This window comes from Lolium rigidum, chromosome 6 (genome assembly GCF_022539505.1).
Source record: "Lolium rigidum isolate FL_2022 chromosome 6, APGP_CSIRO_Lrig_0.1, whole genome shotgun sequence".
NCBI classification, from domain to species: Eukaryota; Viridiplantae; Streptophyta; class Magnoliopsida; order Poales; family Poaceae; genus Lolium; species Lolium rigidum.
Window position 1 is genome coordinate 88312862 of NC_061513.1, and position 20539 is coordinate 88333400.

The following is a 20539-nucleotide window of genomic DNA, read 5'->3' on the forward strand; positions in this document are numbered from 1 at the left end:
GGTTTCCGCCACCCCAGTCACCCATGCGGGGACGACGCGGGGTATGTTTTGATTCTCTTACTTTGTCCAATAAGAAGAGAATTATTCGGTTATTTAACAAAAATCCGGATGAAAACCGCTACAAACGGGTTGAGCCCACCACCACAACTAGGGTCGTAAAGATGGATAACCTCCAACCAAAACCGAAAAGAAGGCGTCGTGGATATTATGAGAGGAGCAACCACGGGTTGCTTCAACAAATATGGAGAAGCTAACCCTCACAGAGCCTAGCTGTGCCGCAACATAACCGGTCGCGAGCCGCTTCCTAGCCACACCGTAGGATCGCTAGTCACCAGTTGCCTCTACCATTTAGCCGCACCACAACATCGCTGATCGCTGGATGCCTATGCTCGCCGCTGTAAAATCCGAGGCAACTGGTCTCCGAGGCCGTGCACTTGTCGATTCGATGAAACTGCCACCCATGTTGCCAGAGGACGACAACCTAGATGAGTGAAGATTTCATGGGCCGACACTAGCCCTAAGGCTATGCATTCGATCGAGCTGACTACCCTGCCGCCCTTAACAGTCAAGGTCGCCACCTAGATTGTGCCAATCCGCGTCCCCGCCTACCGCAACAAAACCGCAACAAGTTAAGGGAATAATGTACAACAAAGTGAAGAAATCGAAACTAAAATAGACCAAGAAATAACGCCAACAAACTCTGAACCACATGGAAGCACTCTCAAATCATCCATCTCTGCCTCGGTCAATTACACTGTTTTCTAACCAAAACTCGGGCTAGCAAGGGAAAAATGAGCGGGAGGTGCTATCCACCGAGTCGGTGCTGATGTGGTTGCCGCACACACAACGCCCCGGGTTACTAGTTGGACCGCGTCCCAACATCAGGTAAGACTTTTTTTTCCTTTTCTTTTTTTTTCTATTGTTTCTTTTCTTTTTTAAAAAATATGTTAAAATTCTGAACAATTTTCAGATTTAATTTTTTTCAAATTTGAAATTTTTTTAAAAATAAATCATTTAAAATTTTTGTAGATTTTTCAGATTTGAACATTTTTCAAATTTGAACTTTTTTAAAAAAGAAATCTATTTTTTAAAAAATAGAAGATTTTTCAGATTTGAATTTTTTTTTAAATTTGAACATTTTTTTAGATTTTAGCAATGTTCAAATTAAAACATTTTTCAGATTTGAACAATTTCTAAGAAAAAAATAGAAAAGAGAAAAATGAAATAAAAAAACAGAACAGACAAAACGATTAAGAAAAAAGACTAACACCCAAACTGGGTCGGCCCGTACCGTGCACGGGTGTGTGGTGCGCGATACGGCGCCGACCTGGTCGGTATATAGGAATGGCCCAAACGAACGGGCCGATGTCGGAAGGGCTGTGGCACCTGTTTAGGGTCTACATGCGCAACTCTCGACGGGTGATGCTATATGCCATCCTGGTCGGCCCTTAGGAGACACCGCACACCCCAGGCTTGAGTGCTGGGCCGGCCCAATATTCTCTCTTTTCGTTTTTTCTTCTGCTGTTTCATTTATGTTTCTGCTAGAATATGAACAATTTGAACAACTTTCGGATTTTATAAAAATTTGAATCTGAACCTTTTAAAAATTAGAAAAATAATCAAATCTAAACATTTTTTCGAATTCAATAATTTTCGAGTTTGAAATTATTTTGAACGAATTTCAGATCTAAACTTTTTTTCAAATTTGAACAAATTTGAAATCTGGACTTTTCTCAAAATTGGAAAAAAATTTCAACTTGAAAAAATTTCAAAGTTGAACAAATTTCGAGTTTGAACAAATTTCGAGTTTGAACAAATTTCGAATTTTAATATTTTGAACAATTTTCGAATTTGAACAAATTTCAAAGTTGAACAAATTTCGAGTTTGAAATTTTTTTTGAAGTTGAACAAATTTCGAATTTGAAAAAATTTCAAAGTTCAACAAATTTCTAGTTTGAACAAATTTTGAATTTTAATATTTTGAACAATTTTCGAATTTCAACCAATTTTGATTTTGAACAATTTCAAATCTTAGTATTTTTCGAATTTCTATAATTGTTGAATCTGACCGGTTTTAAGTTTGAATATTGTCGAATTTTAATAATTTTTTAATCATAACAATTTTTGAATCTGAAACAGAAAGAAAACAGAAAAACCAACAGAGAAAAAAAAGAAAGAAGATAACAGGAAACGAAAGGGTCAAAATTCCCGAAAACGCGAATTGGGTTCGGCCCATACGGGGTGTGCGGCGCTGGGTATACACCGACCTGGTCGGTGTATAGGAATTGCCACTCTCGACTCGGTAAGTGCAGTCCGTTCCGCTCTGCCGCTGGGCCGGCCGCCACGGCTGTCAGGCCACACGCGCCACAAGCCCACAAGGAGGCGGCTGAGGAATTGCCGTCGGGCGGCGGCCGAGTGGAGGAATTGCCGTCGGGCGGCCGGCCGGCCGGCCGGCGTCCAGCGTCCAGCGACGACGAGGTATGTCACGTCTCCCCTACATAGCATCAGCCTCGTCATAGTTCAGGTGCCAACTCGCGCATAGCAACTCCACTGGGGACTGGCCTCCCGTCAGATCTCCGCTCTCTCCCTCATTGTCAAGTATGATGATGATGGGATCTCAAGATCATGGTTACCAGCACCAGCCTGCTCGTTTCTACAAGGCGCCTAGCTATAGGTGTCGTTTTGATATACAAGTCCATGCTCAAGCTTGTTCTTCTACACGGCTTTACTGGTAGCAGCAGCACGCACTTTAGTCTAGTAGTTATATATTAGGACTAGTAGTATAAAACGGCAGAATTCTTAAGCAGCAACACTTGAGCTTACCACTTGTTCTAGGATTGATTTCGGAGTTAATGCGTGAGTACCTATTAATAGTTCCTAGTACTACTAATAGATCACCGTGTTCTCACATGGAAGAAGATGCTTCGGTTTGAAAATTACTCCAACTAAACACCAAAGTTCATACAAAAACCCCTCAATCACGACGATGCAGATGAGCACATTACTAAACTTTATCTAACCAAATGTACAAATAACTCAGTATGCATTTTTCTTTCACCGTCCAGATAAGGGGTTTAATTCTGACGGCCCGTCAGTATAACCAGATATAAAGGAGCTCTCCTCGTCAGAAATCATCAACTGGAACTGCTTTCGAGTTTCAGCATCCACGGAGTGCGTACGCCAAGCTGAAGCAGAAACAGACTGCTTTTCGCTCGAAACTGCCGGCAACCACACTTTGAGCCTAGAAACAACCTCGGCCATGGTAGGCCTGTCGATGGCTGCACTCTCGACACAGTTCATGGCAAGGTCTATCACACTCTGCAGGGAACTGGCATCGTACTGATCCAACAACCTCTTGTCCGCGACATCATGAATGCTGCCTTTGGCGATCTTTTGGCGTACCCAGTTTGGTAGGTGAACGGTTTGAGGGGCCATGATTACTGGAGGTTGGCCGGTGATGATCTCCAACAACACAATGCCGTAGCTGTAAACGTCTGTCTTCACAGTGAGTTGGAAAGTTGCATGATACTCAGGGTCGAGGTAGCCAAGAGTTCCAGCAGCAACAGTAGATATGTGTGTGTGAGCATCATCAAAAGCTCGCGAAAGCCCAAAATCAGATATTATCCCCACCAGATTCTTGTCCAGAAGGATGTTGGGGGTCTTCACATCTCTGTGAACTATTGCTGGGGTGCATGACTCATGTAGATACTCCAGCCCTGTAGTTCATTCAAGCTCATACTTTGTCAAACACACATACATATATGACCTTAAGGTAAATGCATATTTAAAATGTGGACCTTGTGCAGCATCAAGTGCGATTTGAAGTCGTTGTTCCCAATTCGCACCATCGTCATCTCCTGCATCAAGACATACTGGATTAATGTAAGTGCCTTCATACGTGCACGGTATCATCATGTCATCAGTCATGGTTATGACTTTAAGAATGTAGGTCTCCTCAGTTTGTTAGCCGCATATCTATAAACATGCCACGGTTATGACTTGAAGAATGTGCAGCTCCAGGAATGCACCTATGGTGGCCTTGCTTCGCTTCTTACTCCATCACTTATGCAAATTTAATTAGTTGGGCATCCTCAAATGTATTTACTAGAAGCAGCCATAAAAGTCTAGGCAATCAATCCAACCTTTAACAAGGAAAATCCAGTTTTAACAATAAAATCCACTATACTGTAGGATGTCAAAAGCCAGACTATGGCTTGATTTTAGAGTTCCATTTTTATGCTTATGACTAGATCCAGCCGATTTTTATATTACACTGCGAAGCATTGTATATTGATAAATATATGAAATAGATGATTCTCAAGGGTTAATGAGAGCTATTGGCGTCTATTTCTCCATTTTTTTGTTGCTTCTACAGGAAGTAAACCCTGAATTTTTCAACTTGCACCTTACATTTGTATTGGTTTTTGGTTTGATATAGGGTTCACCTTTATAATTAGTTAAATTACAAACAGTCTCCGTAAAAGTTCAAATACAACATAGTGAGCATAACGAACTGCAAGTTGTATTGGTTAATTGTACCTAACTCAACTATTCGTGATAGAAACTTCAAAAAAAAGGCAAAATAATAAGGGATAAACCTCCTCTTATAAGTTGTTGAAGATTTCCTCTGGACATGAAGTCATAAACGAGTGCGAGGCATTTCTTGTTTTGGCAATATCCTTTCAAAGCCACAAGATTCTTGTGATGAACTTTGGACAAGGTTTGTACCTGCGGTAACACATGTACTTACTAAACATACCACAGGTGATGCCAATTGCATGTACTGAATATGAACTTGTGTAAAGAGTTTATATGTCTTGCAGAATTCAAGTTTATTTTTGAGAAAAAAATGATTTGGCCTAGTTGGTTCTGTGTTATACCTCGGGGAGGAAGTCTGTTGAGTCTGCAATTGATGTCTCCATAAGCACCTTAACAGCTACTTCGTCGCTATTTTCTAGTGTGCCGTGATAAACCATACCGAAACCTCCCTTTCCAACGATTGTTTTGAAGTCATTTGTTATGAGCTTCAGCTCTGCATACGTGAACCGTCTGATGTCGATATGTAGGGGAGTTTCCTCTTCATACATAGCATAATCCTCGTTGTCTATTGATTTCCCTGCGGAGTCAAGGCGTGGTGTTTTACATCAAAGTTTAGGAATTAAGCTGCCATATAGTGTCTACCACACTTGCATCAGTGACAGAGAATTTTGGAGCATGGGATTTTGTTTTACCTTTCCAGCATAACTTCCAGAGTATGCACATCATTACTAGGAGGGATATCAGTACAACAGGAACTATCACTGCGATGAGTAAGATAGGCATGCTTTTCTTCTTCTTTGAGCAGTACGTATCTTTAACTTTTGAGCATACAGGATTGCCTTCTAATCTAGTGACACAATTACATAACATATCTATAGATCAGCTCAAAATATCTTAGCTGCAGACGCTTTATAAATCATTATGATTATAACATAGCTCCATTTTGTAACAAGACGGAATAATTAATAGCTCTTCTATAAAACTTCTAACTCTAAAAGTAGAAACCACATTATTTCTAAATCGCGCGTAGTTACTATTAAGTCCGCTCCTAGCTCTCATGTTAAATAGCTGATAGATATAAAGCATTATAACCGAGGGCATGTTTTCTTCAATCAATGCAACTGCAAAAGCTTGGTTTGACACACTTGGCACTAAAATTGGCCACCAAAGTTAGTCGCATTCAGAGTTTACGTGTAAAACTAATGGGGCTGATGTTGCACGGTGATATAGAAGGGTGGTGCTTCTTAAGTAGATAGACCAACTTGTGTGGCTTAAGTTTGTCAAGGAAATAAATGTGTCTTAATCAATTATTTAATCCATATTTGCATGATTGCTTCTAAACTTCCACTTATTTCTGCAAGAATAAACTTTAGTTTGAGACTATTCCTTTCTTGTTGTAGTTGTTAGTTTGATCAGAAATAGAAGTATAATGAGGAACTGTGCAGCAGAGCATGACAAACCTGAGATCAAGCAAACCGGCTTGAAATCTTTGAAGAATAGAATCAGGGATTGGTCCATCTATCTTGTTATTTGACAAGTCACTGAAAACTAACAGTTGGAATCATTCATCTAAAATTTGTATCATTAACCAAATATTTAATCAGCAGACTTACAGAACTTTAAGTGACTTTAGCTGATAGTCTGGAATAGCTCCCGTCAAATTGTTGTGTGATAAATCCCTATATATGTTTTGTACTTACGGTCACAAAAGATGTCAACATAATCACATTAGTTCATCAGTATCATATGGTAGGCGCCACTTACAAGTTTTCTAGCGATGTCATGTTCATGAATGATATGGCGAATCCACCTCTCAGTCCACTGGTTGACAGATTTCTGCAAAAACAGATCATTTTTGTAACTCATACTCCCTCCGTTCCTTTCTATAGTGCCTATAGATTTTTGGCATTTGTTTCAGAATATAATGTTCTAGCTTAGCTTTTTTTCAATTACCCTCTCCCCGTTCAGCTTCCAAATCGTTAAGCTCCCAAAATTGTTATGGTAAGTTAGGAAGATATGGATTTCCCAATTTTTACATTGATCTCAAATCGTTCAGCTAGGGGTTTTGTGTAAAAAATACTCTTGCGCTAATTTCCGTGCCAAAAAACAATAGGCACTATAGAATGGAACAGAGGGAGTATTAATTAAGTGATACCATCCACCTAACATGTATTTTCAAGATTATGTAAATACCTTTATGTGGTCCAAGTTATTCTAAATTACTTGTGCTTTCAATATTTCAACTAAACTACATGTGTTTTCCAGGTCTTTATGAGTAAGACATGTGACTGAGTTTCTCCATAGTGATATATATGAATAAGAAAATAGGAACATATCAAGAGCACATGTAAACCAAAAGGGAGCTTTTATGGAGCGTTAGATTGTTTGGGGTTGCATTTCAAAGGAAAAATAATAGTTATGGTGTTTAGATCTAAAAATATATTATGATATAATTCCTGGTTATGTTCTTACACTGTGACAATCCTCGGATTCTGGTTGCTCTTGGAGTGGTCGCAAATCAAACCTTCCCAGGAATACTCTCTTGGGGAGCATGGATCTCCATTCCAGCTTGTTCGTGCCAATTTATAGTACGTCTTGATTTGTTTCATGTAATTGACTACAGCAGCAGAAGACAAGAAAACAAATATGGACGGTGTAAAGTAGCTTTATAAGTTTGGTAGGGGTGTATTCAAAAGATGAAAAGATTAACTTAAGAAACTGCAGTATCAATGCATATGTATGCAAGTATTATATTTTAGTATGACTGTTTGAATTGTACTAATTCATTTATCAACTATGGTCTTCCATACATTAGTGGACCATTAGAAGGTAGCTTACTCAGAACTTGAGTGTAGAACGTACTGAATGAGCTGGTTGATAAACTTGGTCCTATTACTTTAGTGAAGATCGTGACAGTGTAAATTAGAGTCTGGAATTTTCAGATGTCTAGATAGTGAGACCTCGGTCATTAGCATTGGCAACTGCATGATGATCATGTGAATTTGCTACCTACATGGAAAATGTGTAATGCAACTGCAGTACATACATTAATCTTACCATCGCCGGAGTCAGTGGTGAGGCTATCCATACGAACAAGCGAGTACAGTTCAAGCGCGTTGATGAGCGGCGGAAGACTCGAGTTGGATGTCTTGTTCAAGAAAAAGTATCCATACGCGGTCTGCATGAACTGTCCGCTTTTGTACATGCTGTCCACTTGGAATCGTGATGGGGAGAAGTCTGCGAACATCAGTACATCATTGCTGTAGATGTCGAACCTCCTGTTCAGGTTGGTCATGTTGATCTCGGCGAAGTGAAAGATGGGGAGAAGCTGAAGGTCATTGTCCCCTAGATTGGGAGGTGCTGCTACGTTGATGGTAATGGAGGACTGGTTCGTGTCTTTAGTCGTGGCATTCTGCAAGATGGCCGATGACACGTTGAAGGCGCTGTTGCCGGGGAGGCTCTCCATGTTATTGCTGGTGTTCAAGCTGATCATGGAGGAGTAGTCCACGCTCATAGAAAAGCTATCCCACCACCGGTCATAATAGTCCGTCGGATATCTTCATCACTCACAAAGACAAGGAAAAACAGATAAATAGCTGACACCATACATGGTATTTCTGTGTTTACTAGTATTTGTTAGAAGCAATTCCTTGATTCCGAAAACAAAGTAGCAAACACTCTTATATGCGTCAAGCTAGCAAACTAAATTTAAAACTATTGACATGCATATAAACTATTGACAGGCATAGATCTAATCCAAAACTACTCTATTATTATGGATACCAGTCTGCTCGCACCTTGTGATAAAAGTGTTGACGTTGCCAAATCTGAACCGCTGAAAGTTGCTGACTGACACAGAGGTATTGACAAAAGGGTACATCGCATCTAGCAGTGGCCTCAGCTCCAACGTCGATATGAAGGGAACCCCTGAACCGAAGTTTATCAGGCAGACGGACAGAGACTTGCTTGGAGCAACGGTGATCACCTCCTTCCATACCGTTTGTGCTGGATCCGAATTTGACAAGTTTACCGTCGCCCAGAAATTGACGCCGATATGGAGCCCAAACAGAAACAGTGACCCGTCCTGAGTCTTGTTCAACATATCGTAGTTGCCGTAAGTAAATGTGGCCCTCAGTAGATACTTCTTACCGGTGGTGGATGACAGTGTATAGCAGTTTCTTGAGCCGTCAGGGAAGCTCCTCAGGGTTATTTCTTGCTTATTTTCGGAATCAGCCATAAACTCGGGTAATATCTCATGGCTCACACCGCTCTCGACATATTCACCATCGAAAGTGTACGGCATTCCTAAGACGTCGTCCATGTAGCTACTACTGTTTTTCCATCCACAATCGATGTTTATGAACCCTGCACAATGGAGTGTATGTATCAGTTCGTCTGTTTCTGGTTTAAGATCTACTACTAAACACTAGTATGACATATGCCACTAGACACGCAGTAGCTAATGATTTGTTGATTTCTAAGATTCAGTGAAATGAGATTTGTTAAGTTGCACGCTGAAGTTTACTGAACCGTGCGTGCAGATGCAGCAGAGCTTAAGAAAGGTGCGGGAGAAAAAACCAGGAGGATGTGACATGTACTCCGTATTACCTTTAGGAAGCTGGGCTTGGACTTGAATCGTCCTGACCAGGATGAGCAGCGACGCCAAGATCCATGTCAGTTTTGTACTTGTCGGGCAACCGTAGCTCATCACCATCACCATGGTACTCTCTGGTTCTTGCAATGTTTGGGACCAAGGAGCATCCTATCCGGTAACGACTGACTTGTGCAGGCTGTTATATAGAAGAAGAAAATAAGACTTGGACTCGATGCAATGATTAACGACGCGATAAAGAAATGCAACTTACACTGATCTACTGCAACTTCCCATGGAGCTTAGTTTGGCTTTCTCTTTGGATTGCCGTCAGCGTGGCAGCGAAGTCTCACCCGATCGAGGACTCGTGCGGTCGGCCGAACGTTCACATAGCACGAGCTGATATTTCTTTGAACCAGTCTGCTGTGCTAGATTAAAGAACTCTAGCAAATTAACTTTTTTTTTCGAAATGGGGGAAATATCGTCCCAGCTTCTGCATCCACACGGCTTTTTTTATTAGATTATTCACGAAACCTTACAAGAAAAAATACAAAAGATCAAACTCGAAGCAACCTTACTATACCTACAGTGGGATGAAGAGGGTGACAATACACCAACTCAAATCATCCAAAACTAAATGCTTTCTCAGACCGCCCAATAGCATGTGAGAAACACATCCAGTCAAGCAAACTCTCAGCGCACGCCAACGCACACGCCACAGGAGTTGCTCCCGCCGTCTTCCTCGACTCTATCTTCAAGAGAGATCAACGCATTAACCTTGCAAGACCTGCCGTTGATGCCACCATGACGCCAGACGGCTCCACCCTCCTGCACGTATACATCATCCCGCATCTGTCGTCGATACCCTGCAGCCCCATGCCACTGAGACTCAGCGCCAACAATGTGGTAGATGAACACCACTCCACCGAAGTCTGCCAACATCCAGCAGCTGCTCCAAAAACGAAGCCCCAAGAGATAGAACGACGCAAGACGCGCCGCCATCGTCCGATCCGGGAGACCCGGACCTAGGGTTCCCCCCGGAGCAGCACGAGTGAGAAACCGCGGACTGCGTCGACGATGCATTCAAGAAGGTTGCGGCGCGACACGTCGCCATCGTCCGCCAACCGAGGTCGGAACACGGTTTTCACCGGCAGCCGCGCATCCCCAACTCGCCGAGTGTAGTGCCAAGACGGGCAAAGATGACGCCTTCAACAAGGTAACGACGTCGACCGACGCCACCATCATCCGCCAAGACCGAGGTCGAGGCTCAGTTTTCACCGGCCGCCATGACACCCCGGACTAGATCACCATCGCCGGAAACCTGTGTGAGATCCCATGATCCCCCACACGGGACTACCAGCCCCGGCCGACCACCTCCGACAAAGAAGAAGGCCGCCTCCTCCATCGAACCCGAGGTTGCTGCCCCGGGCGTCCTCGAACCGCGGGAGAAACCCAAGGTCACCACCCTGCACCGGCGAGAAGCGGAGGGGATGGCGCAAACCGTCCCACCACCAGCCACCACCGGTGTGCCACCGACGGGAGGTAGGGGAGTCCGCAGCACTCTGGCCACCGCCGCCCCTTCTTCCTCCGACCGCCGCTGCCCCGCCATCACACGGGATGGAGGAGGTCTACCGCCGCCGCCGTCGAGGGGATGACCCAACCGCCGTCCCATCCGCGTCAAGAGGGAAAGCCCACGCGGCGGCGGGAGGAGGAGGGTTGGGGTTGGAGGCGGCTAGGGTTGGGAGGGGTTGGGGGCGGCTGCCTATATTCTAGCAAATTAACTACATTTATAATAAGAGAACAAAAGGAAGAGAGCGTGCACAACCAAACAAAGCCCGGGCCGGGGTGACCGAGCTGAGCTGATACAATTCGAATTCTGGTCTGGTCACACGAGCAACTGCTCCGTGTTGAATTCAACCTTACCTAACAAAGAGTTCCAAAAAGCTATTCGAGGAAAATCACAGAGCTAAGTCGTAACTATAATTGGGTCAAGAATGAAGATAGCGCTTGCTTATTCGGTAAAGCATGAAGATAGGGCTGCTCGCATACGGATTAAGGAAGCCTGGTCAACATTGGGCAGACCTTGTTTTTTTTTTTTTAATGAAAGCAGACAGCTCTGGGTTCATTTGATTAGAAGAAGAACAAGGTTTGCAAAGTTTACAGTCGGGAAGCAACCTGCCCTCCCGGCCGATAGGCGATCGAGCCTGGAGTACACGAGAACTATAGAGAAGTTACAAGTCAGCACCTAGCAACTAACAAACAAGCAAGAACAAAACCTAATCTGGTTCCCGTGTTCTGTGAGCAAGGCCACGAAGCAGAGTACATCCAGAATTTGTCCACCCGTGGTCTGTGAGCAAGGTCACGACTAGCCAAGCAAATGCCTAATGATTTGAACCTGTTTTGAACCCATTGGGTTTTACATTATGCTGGTTTGAACTTGTTTGGACGTATTATTGTTCAGGAGGCGGCTGTTAGGATACACGCGTCACAAGTCCGCAAGGAGGCAGCTGAGCCGCTGCACTGGGCGGCATCCGAGTCGAGAAACTGCCGCCGACACTAGCGTCTGGTTATTACGATTAGGTATGTCGTGTGGTATTGTGGTTGCATTTCCTCCCCTACATAGCATCAGACTATTCATGGTTCATGTGCCAACTCGCGCATACCAAGTTAGCAACTACATCGGGGAGGGCCTCCCGTCAGATCGAGACATCTAGTCCATGCTCAAGATTATTCATCTACACGGCTTTATTGGTTGTAGCACCACATACTTTAATCTAATTATTGTTAGGAATTCTTAAGCAGCAATGCTTCAGCTTGCCGCTTGTTCTACTAGGATTGATTTGGTAGTTAATGCGTGACTACCAAATTTATACAGTAGTTCCTAAGAGTAATAGATCACCGTGTTCTCACATGGGAAGATGCTTCCTGTTTGAAAATTACTCCAACTAAGCATCGGAGTTCATACAAAAATACCCCTCAATCCTCATCCCCCCGCTCCCCACCCCAGTAGGCCAGTTTTAAACGAGAAAGAGTAGGAACTGAAAATAAAATGACTCAATTGCGCTTTATAGACAACAAATGATGATGCAGTTGAGCAAATTACTGAACTTTGTCTAACCAGATGTACAAATTACCCAGTAGGCATTTTCCTTTCACCGTCCAGATAAGGGGTTTAATTCTGACGGCACACCAGTATAACCAGACACGAAGGAACTCTCATTGTCAGAAATGGTCAACTGGAACTGCTTTCGGATTTCGGCATCCATGGAGTTGGTACGCCAAGTTGAAGCAGAAACAAACTGTTTTTCGTTTGAAACTGCTGGCAACCACACTTTCAGCCTTGAAACGACCTCGGCCATGGTAGGCCTGTCCATGGCTGCACCCTCGACACAGTTCATGGCAAGGTCTATCACACTCTGTAGGGAACTGGGGTCGTACTGATCCAGCAGCCTCTTGTCCACGACATCATGAATACTGCCTTTGGCAATATTTTTGCGTACCCAGTTTGGTAGATGAACGGTTTGAGGCTCCATGATTACCGGGGGTTGGCCGGTGATGATCTCCAACAACACAATACCGAAGCTGTAAACGTCTGTCTTCACAGTGAGTTGGAAAGTTGCATGGTACTCAGGGTCGAGGTAGCCAAGAGTTCCAGCAGCAACAGTAGATATGTGCGTGTGAGCATCATCAAAAGCCCGTGAAAGCCCAAAATCAGATATTATCCCCACCAGATTCTTGTCCAGAAGGATGTTGGGGGTTTTCACATCTCTGTGAACTATTGCTGGGGTGCATGACTCATGTAGATACTCCAGCCCTGTAGTTTATTTAAGTTCATACTTTGTCAAACACACATACATATATTATCTTAAGGTAAATTCATATTTGAAATGTGGACCTTGTGCAGCATCAAGTGCGATTTGAAGTCGTTGTTCCCAATTTGCACCGTTGTCATCTCCTGCACCGATCAAGACATACCAGATTAATGTAAGTGCCTTCATACAATCATACGTGCACGGTATCATCATGTCATCCGTCATGGTTATGACTCTAAGAATGTAGGTCTCCTCAGTTTTTGAGCCACATATCTATAAACATGCCATGATTATGGTTTGAAGAATGTGCAGGTCCAGGAATGCACCTATGGTGGCCTGGCCTCGATTCTTACTCCTTCACCCTCAAATGTATTTACTAGAAGCAGCGATAAAAGTCTAGGCAATCAACCCAACCTTTAACAAGGAAATCCAGTTTAACAAGAAAATCCACTATACTGTAGGATGTCAAAAGCCAGACTAGGGCTTCATTTTAGAGTTCCAGTTTTATACTTCTGACTAGGTCCTGCCGATTTTTATATTACACCGTGAAGCATTATATATTGATAAATCTATGAAATAGATGATTCTCAAGGGTTAATGAGAGCTATTGGCGTCTAGTTCTCCATTTTGCTTCTACAGGAAGTAAACCCTGAGTTTGTCATCTTGCATCTTAGATTGTATTGGTTTTTGGTTTGATATAGGGTTCACCTTTATTAGTTAAAGTACTGTAAAAATTTCAAATACAACATAGTGAACAAAACGAACTGCAAGTTGGATTTGTTAATTGTACCTAAGTCAACTATTCGTGATAGAAACTTCAAGAAAAGGCTAAATAATAAGAGATAGACCTCCTTTTATAAGTTGTTGAAGATTTCCTCTAGACATGAAGTCATAAACGAGTGCGAGACATTTCTTGTTTTGGCAATATCCTTTCAAAGCCACAAGATTCTTGTGATGAACTTTGGACAAGGTTTGTACCTGCAGTAACACATGTAATTACTAAACATACCAGAGGTGCCAATTGCATGTACTGAATATGAACTTGTGGAAACAGTTTATATGTCTTGCAGAATTCTAGTTTATTTTGAGAAAAAATGATTTGGCCTAGTTGGTTCTGTGTTATACCTCCGGGAGGAAGTCTGTTGAGTCTGCTATTGATGTCTCCATAAGCACCTTCACAGCTACTTCGTCACTATTTTCTAGTGTGCCATGATAAACCATACCGAAACCTCCTTTTCCAACGATTGTTTTGAAGTCATTTGTTATGAGCTTCAGCTCTGCATACGTGAACCGTCTGATGTCGATATGTAGGGGAGTTTCCTCTTCATACATAGCATAATCCTCGTTGTCTACTGATTTCCCTGCGGAATCAAGAAGTTGTGTTTTACACGAAAGTTTAGGTATTAAGCTGCCATATAATGTCTACTACACTTGCATCAGTGAGAGAATTTTGGAGCATGGGATTTTTTTACCTTTCCAGCATAACTTACAGAGTATGCACATCGTTACTAGGAGGGATATCAGTACAACAGGAACTATCACTGCGATGAGTAAGATAGGTATGCTTTTCTTCTTCTTTGAGCAGTACGTATCTTTAACTTTTGAGCATACGGGATTGCCTTCTAATCTAGTGACACAATTACATAACATATCTATTGGTCAGCTCAAAATATCTTAGCTGCAGACGCTTTATAAAATTATGATTATAACATAGCTCCATTTTGTAACAAGACGGACCAGCTAATAGTTCTTCTATAAATCTTCTAACTCTAAAAGTAAAAAACCACACCATTTCTAAATCGCGCGTAGTTATTATTAGGTCCGCTCCTAGCTCTCATGTTAAAGAGCTCATTCGATATAAAACATTATAGTTACTAGATGGCAGAACATATAACCGAGGGCATGTTTTCCTCAATCAATGCAACTGCAAAAGCTTGGTTTGACACACTTGGCACTAAAATTGGCCACCAAAGCTTAGTCGTATCCAGAGTGTATGTGTACAACTAATGGGGCTGCTGTTGCACGGTGCTATAGAAGGGTGGTGCTGCTTAAGTAGATAGTCCAACTTGTGTGGCTTAAGTTTGGCAAGGAAATAAATGTGTCTTAATCAATAATTTACTCCATATTTGCAATGATTGCTGCTAAACTTCAACTTATTTCTGCAAGAATAAACCTTGGTTTGAGCCTATTCCTTTCTTGTTGTAGTTGTTAGTTTGGTCAGCAATAGAAGCATAATTAGGAACTGTGCAGCAGAGATGACAAACCTGAGATCAAGCAAGCCGGCTTGAAATCTTTGAAGAATAGAATCAGGGATTGGTCCATCTATCTTGTTATTTGACAAGTCACTGAAAAATAATAGTTGGAATCATTCATCTAAAATTTGTATCATTAACCACAAATGTAATCAGCAGACTTACAGAACTTTAAGTGACTTTAGCTGATAGTCTGGAATAGCTCCCGTCAAATTGTTGTGTGATAAATCCCTATATATGTTTTGTACTTAGGGTCACAAAATATGTCAACATAATCTCATTAGTTCATCAGTATTATGTGGTAGGCGGCACTTACAAGTTTTCTAGCGACGTCATGTTCATGAATGATATGGCAAATCCACCTCTCAGTCCACTTGTTGACAGATTTCTGCAAAAAACAGATCATTTTAATACATCTCATATTAACTAAGTGATAGCATCGACCTAACATGTATTTTCAAGATTATGTAAATAGCTTTATGTGGTTCAAATTATACTAAATTACTTGCGCTTTCAATATTTCAACTAAACTATATGTGTTTTCGAGGTCTTTAGGAGTAAGACATGTGACTGAGTTTCTCCATAGTGATATATCTGCATAAGAAACTAAGAACATTTTTTTTCGACAAAGAGCATATATTAATATCAGAGATACCAATTACACCAAGCCTCTGCAACAACGCATTGCCCTAGCGGCATTACGAATACACACATCCAAAAAAGAAAGAAGAATTACAGAAAAAGAAAAGTCCCGCTACGGTAGTTTAATCCTTGAAACATCAGCACTAACATCACCAAGACAACACCAAAAATCCAACTTTTTCAAAAGAGGCGCCTCCAAGAAGGGAACAGTGCACAAGCGCTGTCGTCGCCCGATCAAAGATCTGGTTTTCACCCTGAAGAAGGTCCACACTCTCAAAACAATGCCTTCAACAAGGCCATTGCCAATTAAGGTCAGACCTTAAATTTTCACCCTGAAAGGTAAGACTTTGGCCTTGTCCTGCGCAGTCGCCCCCACTTGCATGCCGCTGCTCCAAGTCATGAAACACCAAGCCAGCTCCTCCTCGCCCCAAAGAATAAAACCTCCATTGACAGTCCTCAAATCTCGGCCTTCATGACATTCTCTGCCAGCACCATGGAACGAGAACATGCCCCATGATATTAACAGCCAGTAGAGCTTCGAAGCGCTTCCTCTGAAACCAAACGGCTAGAGTAAAACACGGGTGCGCACGACCGAGTCCCACCCGATCCAGCAGTCTCCAGGCGTGAATCGCCCATGGAAGATCGCCGCCGGCGCCTCCCGGAACCCGTCACTCTAGCCAGATCAATGGGGATACACCTCCAGCAGATCATCATGTTGACGCAAAATGGAATCCTAGGACCGCCGCCTTTATTCAGGTTGCGCCCCCACGCCGGCAACCATCCCAGGCCGGCGAAGGCTGCCGCCGGAGACATCAAGCGCAGATCGCGTAGTCCGGAGACACCGCAGACGCCTGGCCCCGCCGCAGCCGAACGCCAGCCCTCCACCGGCGACATCAAGGATGGTCATGCCATCCCAGCTGTCGCCGGCTTCAACGCCTCTCTACCTCGCCGTCGGGACACGGTGACAGATCAAAATGACTCACCACCACCATCCGCATGCTGACCATCTCCGACGAAGAAGAGGGCCGCCTCCACCGTCGAACCCCGCGCTGCTGCCACCGGCGACCTCGTGCCGCGGGAGAAGCCCAAGATCACCTCCACGCACCGGCGAGAGACGAGGGGATGCAGCGGCGCAGATCAAGGACCTGGCCGCTGCCCACCACCAGCCACCACCGGATTTTTTTCAGCGAGGAGCCGACGGGAGGCGGGGAGGCCGCAACGCAGATCAAGGTCTGGGCGCCGCCCACCACCATCCACGACCGGTGTGCTGAAGCGTCGAGAAGGAAACTTAGCCACCGTCCCCAGCGCGGCAACGAGGAAAGGCCGCCGCCTCCATGCCCCGCGGGCTTTGCCCGGCGGCGGCGGCGGGAGGCGCGTTAGGGTGCGGGAGGGGTGCGGGAGGGGTCACCAAAGCTAAATTTAAACCACAGTGGAGCTTTTATGGAGCGCTAGGTTGGTTGGGTTGATGCGGTGCATTTCAAAGGAAAAAAAAAATTAGTTACAACGTTTAGATCTAAAAATGTATAGGATATGATTCCTGGTTATATTCTTACACTGTGACAATCCTCGGATTCTGGTTGCGCTTGGAGTGGTCGCAAATCAAACCTTCCCAGGAATAATCTCTTGGGGAGCATGGATCTCCATTCCAGCTTGTTCGTGCCAAGTTATAGTACGTCTTGATTTGTTTCATGTAATTGACTGCAGCAGAAGACAAGAGAACAAATATGGAAGGTGTAAAGTAGATTTATAAGTTGGGTAGGAGGTGTATTCGAAAGATGAAAAGATTAACTTATGAAACTGCGGTATCATTGCATATGTATGCAAGTATTATATTTCAGTATGACTGTTTGAATTGTACTAATTCATTATTAACGATGGTCTTCAATACATTAGTGGACCTTTAGAAAGTAGCTTACTCAGAACTTGTGTAGAACTGAATGAGCTGGTTTCAAAACTTGGTCCTATTAATTTAGTGAAGATCGTGACAGTGTCAAATAGAGTCGGGAATCTTCAGATGTCTAGATACTAGTGAGACCTTGGTCATTAGCATTGGCAACTGCATGATGATCATGTGAATTTGCTACCTAAATGGAAAATGTGTAATGCAACTGTAGTACATACATTAATCTTACCATCGCCGGAGTCAGTGGTGAGGCTATCCATAGGAACAAGCGAGTACAGTTCAAGCGCGTTGATGAGCGGCGGAAGACTCGAGCTGGATGTCTGGTTCAAGAAAAAGTACCCATAGGCGGTCTGCATGAACTGGCCGCTTTTGTACATGCTGTCCACTTGGAATCGCGATGGGGAGAAGTCTGCGAACATCAGTACATCATTGCTGTAGATGTCGAACCTCCTGTTCGGGTTGGTCATGTTGATCTCGGCGAAGTGAAAGATGGGGAGAAGCGGAAGGTCATTGTCCCCTAGATTGGGAGGTGCTGCCACGTTGATGGTAATGGAGGACTGGTTCGTGTCTCTAGTCGTGGCATTCTGCAAGATGGCCGATGACACGTTGAAGGCGCTGTTGCCGGGGAGGCTCTCCATGTTATTGCTGGTGTTCAAGCTGATCATGGAGGAGTAGTCCACGCTCATAGAAAAGCTATCCCACCACCGGTCATAATAGTCCGTCGGATATCTTCATCACACACAAAGACAAGGAAAAACAGATAAATAGCTGACGCCATACATGATATTTCTGTGTTTACTAGTATATGTTTACTAGTATTTGTTAGAAGCAATTCCTTGATTCCGAAAACAAAGTAGCAAACGCTCTTATATGCGTCAAGCTAGCAAACTAAATTTAAAACTATTGACAGGCATATATACTATTGACAGGCATAGATCTAATCCAAAACTACTCTATTATTATGGATACCAGTCTGCTCGCACCTTGTGATAAAAGTGTTGACGTTGCCAAATCTGAACCGCTGAAAGTTGTTGACTGACACAGAAGTATTGACAAAAGGGTACATCGCATCTAGTAGTGGCCTCAGATCCAACGTAGATATGAAGGGAACCCCTGTACCGAAGTTTATCAGGCAGACGGACAGAGAGTTGCTCGGAGCAACGGTGATCACCTCCTTCCATACCGTTGTTGATGGATTTATATTTGACATGTTTACCGTCGCCCAGAAATTGACGCCGATATGGAGCCCAAACAGAAATAGCGACCCGTCCTGAGTCTTGTTCAACCTATCGTAGTTGCCGTAAGTAAATGTGGCTCTCAGTAGATACTTCTTACCGGTGGTGGATGGCAGTGTATAGCAGTTTCTTGAGCCGTCAGGGAAGCTCCTCAGGGTTATTTCTTGCTTATTTTCGGAATCAGCGATAAACTCTGGTAACATCTCATGGCTCACACCGCTCTCTACATATTCACCATCGAAAGTGTACGGCATTCCTAAGACGTCGTCCATGTAGCTACTACCGTTTTTCCATCCACAATCGATGTTTATGAACCCTGCACAATGGAGTGTATGTATCAGTTTCATCCAAGGTTTAAAATAGCGTGCTAAATGAAATAGCGTCGGCCTCCTTTAAACGCTATGGACGCTATATCGTGCTAATTTCGTGCTATATTTTAAATAGCGTTTAAAAAAATATTAAATATAGTCTAAAAATAAAGATTTCGCTAAGAAAGTTGGATATTTAGTCCAAAAAATGATTGAATCATACATACATAACCACATATAATAAATAGATCTCTATTTTTTCAGAAGGCTAACATTAGTATTCCACAAGGCAACAACATAATATAAATTCTTTATTAAGAATCATCATCATTAGCGATATTAAGTTCTAATCTAGAAAAGGAACCAACATATTGTAGTTCATCACCACGAAAAAGTGAAAGCAACTTAGATTGAAAAAATAGCGCCCTAACGCTATGAAGTTTTAGCACGATATATCATGCTATTTCACAAGTAGCGCCATAGCGAGCAAAATTACTAAAATTTAGCGTAGATCCTCCAAATATGCTATTGCATGGTATTAGCGGAGAAATAGCGCGCTATTTTAAACCTTTTCATCTGTTTCTGGTTTTAGATTTACTAGTACTAAACATTAGTATGACATATGCCACTAGGCACGCAGTAGCTAATGATTTGTTGATTTTTAAGATTCTGTGAAATGAGTAAGTTGCATGCTGAAGTTTACTGAACCGTGCGTGCAGACGCAGCAGAGCTTAAGAAAGGTGCGGGATCTGCACGGAAAAAACCTGGAGGATGTGACATGTATTACCAGAAGGAAGCTGGGCTCGGACTTGAATCGTCCTGACAAGGATGAGCAGCGACGCCAAGATCCATGTCAGTTTTGTACTTGCCGAGCAACGGTAGCTCATCACCATGGTACTCTCTGGTTCTTCCAATGTTTGGAAGCAAGAAGCGCATCCTATCCGGTAACGAGCGACTTGTGCAGGCAGTTATATAGCAGAATAAAATAAAAACTTGGCGTCGATGCAACGATTAACGATTTAGTAAAGAAATGCAACTGATTAACGATGTAATAAATAAATGCAACTTACACCGATCTACAGCAACTTGCCATGGAGCTTAGTTTGTGGCCTTCTCTTTGGTTTGCCGTCAGCGTGGCAGCCAAGTCTCAGCCGATCGAGGACTCGTGCGTTCGGACGAACGACGCAACTCGGTCAGATAGCACGCGCTGATATTTTTTTGAACCAGTCCGCTGTGCTAGATTAAAAAACTCTACCA

At 43.2% G+C, this 20539-nt stretch overlaps 1 protein-coding gene, 1 long non-coding RNA gene and 1 pseudogene across 2 annotated transcripts; 1 reads left to right on the plus strand and 2 right to left on the minus strand.

Moving 5' to 3' along the window:
- Nucleotides 1-2978: 2978 nt before the first annotated feature.
- On the minus strand, nt 2979-9253 carry LOC124665663 (probable LRR receptor-like serine/threonine-protein kinase At1g51810). Its single transcript, XM_047203055.1, has 12 exons — nt 9148-9253; nt 8337-8904; nt 7597-8096; nt 7012-7156; nt 6304-6375; nt 6153-6218; nt 6000-6080; nt 5232-5386; nt 4881-5116; nt 4599-4728; nt 3798-3857; nt 2979-3716 (listed from the first exon to the last, which is right to left on the minus strand). Exons 1-12 carry the CDS (start codon nt 9251-9253, stop codon nt 3055-3057), a joined length of 2781 nt encoding a protein of 926 aa, XP_047059011.1. The 3' UTR covers nt 2979-3054.
- A 2363-nt stretch (nt 9254-11616) lies between these two features.
- Nucleotides 11617-20284, plus strand: LOC124665664. Its single transcript, XR_006990650.1, has 3 exons — nt 11617-11710; nt 13035-13114; nt 20002-20284. It is a non-coding gene; the product is annotated as an uncharacterized LOC124665664 (long non-coding RNA).
- On the minus strand, nt 12283-20175 carry LOC124665662 (annotated as a pseudogene).
- Nucleotides 20285-20539: the final 255 nt, after the last annotated feature.